Source organism: Lethenteron reissneri, chromosome 29 (assembly GCF_015708825.2).
Source record: "Lethenteron reissneri isolate LAM-NWPU_2019-01 chromosome 29, ASM1570882v1, whole genome shotgun sequence".
NCBI lineage: Eukaryota > Metazoa > Chordata > Hyperoartia > Petromyzontiformes > Petromyzontidae > Lethenteron > Lethenteron reissneri.
Window position 1 is genome coordinate 15,033,524 of NC_083807.1, and position 8,843 is coordinate 15,042,366.

At 49.3% G+C, this 8,843-nt stretch overlaps 1 protein-coding gene across 1 annotated transcript; it reads left to right on the forward strand.

Annotated features, from left to right (window-relative positions):
* The first annotated feature begins 3,501 nt into the window (after nucleotides 1-3,501).
* On the forward strand, nucleotides 3,502-7,574 carry LOC133349289 (XK-related protein 6-like). Its single transcript, XM_061562668.1, has 2 exons — nucleotides 3,502-3,708; nucleotides 6,449-7,574. Exons 1-2 carry the CDS (start codon nucleotides 3,585-3,587, stop codon nucleotides 7,411-7,413), a joined length of 1,089 nt encoding a protein of 362 aa, XP_061418652.1. The 5' UTR covers nucleotides 3,502-3,584; the 3' UTR covers nucleotides 7,414-7,574.
* The last annotated feature ends 1,269 nt before the right edge of the window (nucleotides 7,575-8,843 follow it).

Genomic DNA, 8,843 nt, shown 5'->3' on the forward strand with positions numbered 1-8,843 from the left:
CCATGCAAGATCTCACCTCGTGGAGTTGCAATGATCATGAGAACGGTGAGGAATCAGCCCAGACCTACACGGGAGGATCTTGTCAATAACCTCAAGGCAGCTGGGACCATAGTCACCAAGAAAACAGTTGGTAACACATTACGCCGTGAAGGACTGAAATCCTGCATCGCCGGCAAGGTCCCCCTGCTCAAGAAAGCACATATACATGCCCGTCTGAAGTTTGCCAATGAACATCTGAATGATTCAGAGGACAACTGGGTGAAAGTGTTGTGGTCAGATGAGACCAAAATGGAGCTCTTTGGCATCAACTCAACTCGCCGTGTTTGGAGGAGGAGGAATGCTGCCTATGACCCCAACAACACCATCCCCACAGTCAAACATGGAGGTGGAAACATTATGCTTTGGGGGTGTTTTTCTGCTAAGGGGACAGGACAACTTCACCGCATCAAAGGGACGATGGACGGGGCCATGTACCATCAAATCTTTGGTGAGAACCTCCTTCCCTCAGCCAGGGCATTGAAAATGGGTCGTGGATGGCTATTCCAGCATGACAATGACCCAAAACACACGGCCAAGGCAACAAAGGAGTGGCTCAAGAAAAAGCACATTAAGGTCATGGAGTCACCTAGCCAGTCTCCAGACTTTAATCCCATAGAAAATCTGTGGAGGGAGCTGTAGGTTCGAGTTGCCAAACGTCAGCCTCAAAACCTTAATGACTTGGAGAAGATCTGCAAAAAGGAGTGGGACAAAATCCCTCCTGAGATGTATGCAAACCTGGTGGCCAACTACAAGAAACGTCTGACCTCTGTGATTGCCAACAAGGGTTTTGCCACCAAGTACTAAGTCATGTTTTGCTAAGGGGTCAAATACTTATTCCCCTCATTAAAATGCAAATCAATTTATAAAATTTTTGACATGCGTTTTTCTGTTGTTGTTGTTATCCTGTCTCTCACTGTTCAAATAAACATACCATTAAAATTATAGACTGATCATTTCTTTGTCAGTGGGCAAACGTACAAAATCAGCAGGGGATCAAATACTTTTTTCCCTCACTGTATTTATTGCTGTTCTTATATTGTTCTTGTTGCTGTTGTGTTTTGCTGTTACAAGCTGTCACAGATTCGCGCGTTACTTAGTTGTTTATAAGGCTAGCCGGGACGGCTAGATTTTTCATCAGGGGGGTGTGATGTCGTGGAGTAACGCGCGCGGGGGGGGGGGGTGCAAGCGGTGTACACGCATATGCGAGTTACGGACCGTGAGGTCGCATCAGGACGAACAGGTGTGGTGAGAGAGAGAGAAACGGAAAGGAGACGGCTAATTAAGATGCATAGCAGTGATTGGCTGGCTGCAAATGCAGGCTCGGAACAGGCGCCAGGTTGACGGGAGATTGAGGCGATAACGGCGGAAGCCACGGGCGTGAGGCGACGGGAGGTCGCCAGCTTAATTAATGAGGAGTTTATAAGGAGGGGGATGAATACGGGAGTGTGAGAGAGAGGGAGTTGAGTTGGTCGGAGTGAAGACGTCCAAGGCCCTGCTCTCCACACCTCGCCCTCTCCAGCAGTGACGGCTAAACCCCCTCTGGAGGCAAGGGCGAGGTTGGAGATGCGAGGGGAGAAAGGCTAGCAGTAGAGAAGATAGCAGAATATATAGCCGAAGGCTAGCAGTAGAGAAGCTAGCATAGTATATAGCGGAAGGCTAGCAGTGAAGAAGCTAGCAGAGTGTATAGCGGAAGGCTAGCAGTGGAGAAGCTCGCAGAGTGTATAGCGGAAGGCTAGCAGTGGAGAAGCTAGCATAGTATATAGCAGAAGGCTAGCAGTGGAGAAGATAGCATAGTATATAGCGGAAGGCTAGCAGTGAAGAAGCTCGCAGAGTGTATAGTGGAAGGCTAGCAGTGGAGAAGCTAGCATAGTATATAGCAGAAGGCTAGCAGTGGAGAAGATAGCATAGTATATAGCGGAAGGCTAGCAGTGGAGAAGTTAGCAGAGTATGTGGCAGCAGGTTAGCAGTAGAGAAGCTAGCAGAAGAGATAGGGAGAGGCTAGCAGTGGAGAAGCTAGCAGAGGGTATAGCGGAAGGCTCGCAGCGTAGAGGCTAGCAGTGGAGAAGCTACCCAAGTGTATAGTAATAGGCTAGCAGTGGAGAGGTTAGCAGAGTGTGCGGTGGGAAGCTATCAGAGTGTGTAGTGGTAGGCCAGCAGCGGAGCGAGCGAAGCGAGCGGAGCGTGGCAGGCAGAGGCTATCAGTAGAGAGGCTAGGAGAGAGAGAGAGCAGGCTAGCAGTGGAGAGGCTGAGAGAGTGAGAGAGAGAGCAGGCTAGCAGTGGAGAGGCTGAGAGGGTGAGAGGGAGAGCAGGCTAGCAGTGGAGAGGCTGAGAGGGTGAGAGAGAGAACAGGCTAGCGGTGGAGAGGGTGAGAGAGAGCAGGCTAGCAGTGGAGAGGCTAGGAGAGTGAGAGAGAGCAGGCTAGCAGTGGAGAGGCTGAGAGAGTGATAGAGCAGGCTAGCAGTGGAGAGGCTGAGAGGGTGAGAGAGAGAACAGGCTAGCAGTGGAGAGGGTGAGAGAGAGCAGGCTAGCAGTGGAGAGGCTGAGAGAGTGAGAGAGAGAACAGGCTAGCAGTGGAGAGGCTGAGAGAGAGCAGGCTAGCAGTGGAGAGGCTGAGAGAGAGAGCAGGCTAGCAGTGGAGAGGCTGAGAGGGTGAGAGAGAGAGAGCAGGCTAGCAGTGGAGAGGCTGAGAGAGAGAGAGAGCAGGCTAGCAGTGGAGAGGCTGAGAGGGTGAGAGAGAGCAGGCTAGCAGTAGAGAGGCTAGGAGAGTGAGAGAGAGAACGGGCTAGCAGTAGAGAGGCTAGGAGAGTGAGAGAGAGCAGGCTAGCAGTGGAGAGGTTGAGAGAAAGCGGAATGAGCGAAGCGGGCGAGCAGCGCAAACGGAAGAGTTCCGACGGAGTCACGTGGTGTTGAACGCGAGGAGTTCTGTTCAATAAAAAGTGACACAGGAGAAAAAGCTGTCCGCGTGAAATAAAAGCACTACATATATGTGGCATGGAGTAGAACGGTGGCACGAAGTTCGTTCACTGGACTATGAATCCATCGATCCGAGTTTGATTCCTGGCCCCCGCTAGCGTAAGTGGCGAGTGATAGCTGAACCGACCACCCACCGCACCCTTCACAAACCCGCCACTGAACCAGCACGGTGAAGTAGGGTTATAAGCAACGTCTATGAGCAACACGGCATGGGGAGACCTTCATTCACAACGGGCAGTAAATGATCATTTAAAGTATTTCTAATGTTGTTCACGCGACCCTTGCGGCTGTGAGAGACAAGCCACGTTCACCATCGCATCAAAGAAGCGACACTTGCAAAATAATCGCAACCCTGAATCTTTTCACAATGCAATCTATCGACTCACCAGGGAGGTTTGGCGGAAGGTGAACCCACTGAAACCCTCCAGCGCAGACGATGCGCAAATGTCCTTGCGTTTTCTTTTAACAAATATAACTTGTTGTGGGCACCGGCTGCAGGTACATTCGCGTGATATACCTGGGCATACAGAGCCGTCGGCGCAAGGACTACCAGCATCGCTTCGAGTGGGCCATGAACTACGAGTACGCAGATGCCAGCATCCTGCGCCTGGTGGAGAGCTTCCTGGAGAGCGCACCCCAGCTCGTGCTGCAGCTCTGCATCATGCTGCAGCACAACCGCGCAGAGACCGTGCAGTGTGAGTATAGTGGGGGGGGGGGCAGCAGGCCGGCCCCTGCCCCGGCCAGCCCCCCACTCCCCACCAAAGAACCGTTACTGTGCTAATCGGGCAGATTAAGGCACCCGTTGCCGTATACAGTGAGGGAAAACGTATTTGATCCCCTGCTGATTTTGTACGTTTGCCCACTGACAAAGAAATGATCAGTCTATAATTTAATGGTAGGTTTATTTGAAGAGTGAGGGACAGAATAACAACAAAATCCAGAGAAACGCATGTCGAAAATGTTATAAATTGATTTGCATTTTAATGAGGGAAATAAGTCAACTGCAGAAAATTATTTATCGCAACCACTGGTCTCTTTGCAGTGGTACCTACGCAAATGCAATTCGTTGAGAGCAGTGAATAGTTTTTACATGCTCAATCTATTGAATTGGGTCCGTTGAAAATACAATGTTGACAGGTGCTGACAACAAGTGCCAACGCTGCAGTCAGTTGGGTTTGTGGCTTGTTATCCTGAATTCGTCAGTGATAAAGCTCGAGTATTAACAGTATCAAATATCTCACTGGTGCGCATGTGATCAGAAAATTTAACATTGCGTGATTACACTTTGGTGCTTAGTACTGTACATTCAACTGACATTCATTTTCACACACATGTTAAGTCATGTCTTATGACGCTTGCCTGTGATGTTACTTTTTGTATTATACTTATATATTAGTCTGTTGCTTGGGGTATTTTTTTGCATGCTATTCTGATCACAATTTTCATAACAACTATATCAGATACATAAAACAATGCTACCATTGAAAGTTCAGATCTGGCCAGGCTGTTGTACTGAAATCAATTAAATTTAGGATATTCGTAAGCATCGGGCTCATTACTGCAGAGTGGGCCTCTGAATAAAAAACGCCGATTCATCCAAATAGTATTGACACAATAAATATCGGGGGCTGTTATTCTTTGCTAGAGATGACACGTAAGCACGACGATTCCTGGAAATGTTGGCCCCTGGAAAGATAGAAGGGAACACAATACATCCGTGCATCCCACGACTCGATAGTAAGAACCCCCACCACCCCACTCCGCCCTAATGGATGGCACGTGACTAAGTGCACGCGAACCGTGATTTATCCGTTTTACCGAGTGTCCCGTGTCTGGCTGCATCTGTCGCTCGGCCGGAAGGTTACGCAGACCCGGTTTATAAATAGCTCTTTCTGAGTGTGCTGCTGAGAATCCCGGAAGTGGCATCCCAACGGGGCTTTGGCTTTCCATTAGTCTGACTGACGGTGAGACAAAGCGGAAACCTAAGATTAGAGGCAAAAAAGTGACATCCTGAGCAGGGTGTGGCGTGGGGGTTGCGCTGAGTGGGATGAGTGGAGAGTGGGAGGGATGGGGCTGGTTGGGATGACCATGATGATGTTACGCTTTTCATGACAGTAAGTGTATACAGTATGCGTTAATCTCAACCACGACCGCTTAGAAACACAACAATTAAGACGGTAACGCCTCCTTCCCGTGGATGTCTCATTACGTAAATCACCAAAACTTTTTCGCACGATCTATTAGTCGGACAGCCTCCTGGGGTGTGACGTTTAACGGCAGCATTGGTTCAACGCAAGCAAATCCTGGACCGATTTGAGCATTAATTGTCTCGTCAGCAGAGTCGGGCTCGCTGGAGTCAATGCTGGTGAACTGCTAGAATGTTTTAGTGGGAAGGATTCTTCCTCGGTTAGATATGGCTCCTCGTTCGACTCGGGACTATAGAAGATATAACATAAAATTATCGTTATCGTCGCTTTCAAGGACATAAGTCGCAAACTAAATAAATAAGCAGACAATACTGGTATGTATTCTTTAAACACGTGAAATATATTTTATTTTAAAAAAGTTACATTCATCGCTAGTTTTAGGTATGAATTTTATTTTTTACAAAGAAATTCCAGCCATTCCCATCGACCAAATGATGAAGGCCTCCCCACACCATGTTGGTCATGGGGGGATATTTAACCATACTTCACCCCACTGGTCAGTGCGTGTTGGTGAAGGGGAGGGCAGGACCGGTTATGATATCACTTGCTGCCAATGTTAACGTTGGCCGGGAATCAAACTCGGGTCACACGGTTTGCTGAGCTTCAGACCCAGGATATTAAATATAATCATTGTTCTATGTTAGATTGCTGTGCCTGGGTGGTCACGAAAATATCTTGTGTTTAGTCCAACAAAGCACTTTTATATACCTGTCATTTGGAGATTCATTTATCTCTGCGTTTGACCTTTCCAGAGCGGAGAGGAGAATGGTATTCAGTTCCCCAGCCCTGGCCCCGATGGATAAAGGTGCAACTGTGCCATTTAAAGAAAGCCGAAGCTTTTGAAATTATGAGTGGAGACCTCGACATTAATAAGACTCTTTTCTTTAGAATAGAATGTCAGATTCCGTATCAGAGCAATGTTCAGTTTGTGCAAAGGGAAATTGTTGTTTTGCAGTCCTGAAATTATCATTGTTCAATCGCCACGTAAAAATGTACACGGCATAAAAACATATTCATGTTTTCATGCCAGTGTTATTAATTTAACGCCTCTTTATTCATTGCATCGGCGTTACAATTGTTTAGAAAATCTCCTTTATCGCAAACCGGTTGCAATGTTTCCGCAGAGCTACGTCGGTGGTGTTGCCCGTTCGTCCCGGTAGCGCTCGTGGGCGTGCTTGTGCACGCGACCGCTCACCAGCGTTTGCCGTGTGCTCCAATCCTTGCGTAGGCATCTCAACAGCGGTCTCTCTGCTGTCCCTGAGCTGGGTCCTCGCCGCCTACCACAAAGCGCTACGGGATTCCCGGGACGACTGCAACCGAATGAGCTACAAAGGTGCTATGCTGCAAATCTTCTGGAGGGCCTTGACCATCCTCTCGCGCGTGCTCTCCTTCGCCCTGTTCGCCTCCATCTTTCAGGTGTACTTTGGCATTTTCGTGGCAGTGCACTGGTGCGTCATGACCTTTTGGGTCATCTACGGCGAAACGGACTTTTGCACGTCGAAGTGGGAGGAGGTGCTCTTCAACATGGTGGTGGGCATTGTCTACATCTTCTGCTGGTTCAACGTCAAGGAGAGCCGGTCGCAGCGGCGAATGGCTGTGTACTACCTGCTCGTGTCCACTGAAAACTTCGCCCTCACCCTGCTCTGGTACTTTAACCGTGACAGGGCAGCCACGGAAGCCTTCGCGGTCCCGGCCCTTTGCGCCGTCTTTGCCAGCTTTTTCCTGGGCACCCTCTTCATGCTGCTCTACTACGGCTTCCTGCACCCGGACGGCCGCAAGTTCCGAGGGCTGCCCTTCTCCTGCTGTGCCCAGGTCCTCGACGGCGTCCCCATCCCGCCGGCGGCGGCCGAGGCCACTGCGGCGGCCGCGGCAGGGGCGGCGACGGTGCCGCGTGCCGGGGGCGAGCGCGACGGCCCCCCGGGGACGTCGGCGCTCGGGGCCTGCGAGCCCGACATCTTTCAGGTGCGGCCCGCGCTGCCGCCCCCGTCGCCGCGGCCGATGCGCCATGAGGGGCCCATCATCCGCGTGGACATGCAGAGGAAACGGTACCCGGCATGGGACGCGCACTTCGTGGACCGCCGCCTTCGCAGGACTATCAACATGCTGGAGTACGCCACCCCAACGGTGGTGGCTATCCGCTACCGGGACCTTACGTTTGCCTACGAGCTCGTGGAGTACGAGACGAGCGTCTGAGCGGCCGGCTCGCCCCTCACGACCCACGGCTAGTGGCGGCTGCTTCTCTCGCGCGCACCGCTCGTATTTTCAAGGTCCTTGTTTGGGAGGGAGAGAGATCTCGGCGGGGGAAAACAAAACTTCGTCCGGTAGTTTCGGCTTCAGTTTTGGTGCGGCTTGATGAGAGGGTCCGTAACAGCCGTCGCTGCACCGTGGGGGAGGGGGGGTGGGGGGATGCACGGAGTGGAACGGCTCGCGCCGCAGTGCTGGTGTCGTTTCTCACGTGCGCGTGACGAACTAATGCAAATTACTACGATTTCCATTGCAATACCACAAGTGATCCTAGTGCTCCCGAACACTCCGAATTACGCTCGTTGTGAGATTCATTCCCTGGTGTAATGTCACACAAACAAATCAAAAAGGTCTAAGGCGTGCAATGGTGTTTATGTGTGTCGGTTCAGCAGCAAAATAACTCGTAGCCTGAATATTTGATTATGCTCAGTTTAAACCCGGGGTTATGACAAACAAGAACATTGGTGCATCCTCTTCAACCTTCGGCCATAGAATTGGCACGCGTCATCTATCATTGAAATGTGAGATGCGTGCCTGTGTGCGCGATACCTTGGAGCATGAACGTTAATTCCGCTTGAAAGTTATAGGGAACGAAGGGTATGTGATTGGCACCCATCCCTTAGGCCATCTTGCCATTGAGTATCCAACCGTATCTGCTCTTCCATACCTCTCTCTTCTTTACCTTTTGTTTATTTGTGGCTTCATTTTGATCAATTTTGTTCCACCTTGCGTTGCATTCAATGCTTATCCCAATATGCCCTGTTCACAAAACCCCTGGTTTAAATTTTTAGGTGCTGTTTATAATAAAGCAAGTCTGATCTTAAACAGGCTCTCGGAGACGTCAATGCCACATAATTATTTGGTCTTGTTGTTTTTGAATATCTGTGGCCTTGTATATATTGAAAATGTGTGTAACTATCCGTGGTTGTAACAGTAACACTGTTCTCGTTTTAAAACCTACAGGTAACAAAAACTAAAGTGCAAGTCTTTATTCATTTCTATACACTTATAAAAGGACACAATTCCAGATTACTTCTAAGTTTCCTTAGTATATGCAAACAATTCTCTTTTTCAATTCAATTTAAAATGAAGACATATCTTTTACTGAGGGTAACTTTGCATTGTGCACTTTATTTTATGATCGAATTGTTAGTCAAATGTACTTCACAGGAACTTTGCAAACAAACACACTTCTACCAATTTTGATAATTCAGAGGCATTTCCTCACCTGAATATACCTGATACGTAAACGTCACAGCAGTTTCAATTATCCGCATGCTCGTAGTTACACTTTCACGACAGCTGATTAAACACTGTACTTTCTCTTTCCTATAAACCGTCGCCATGAAGATGAAGGTGAGACCTTTTAACAGCGCACC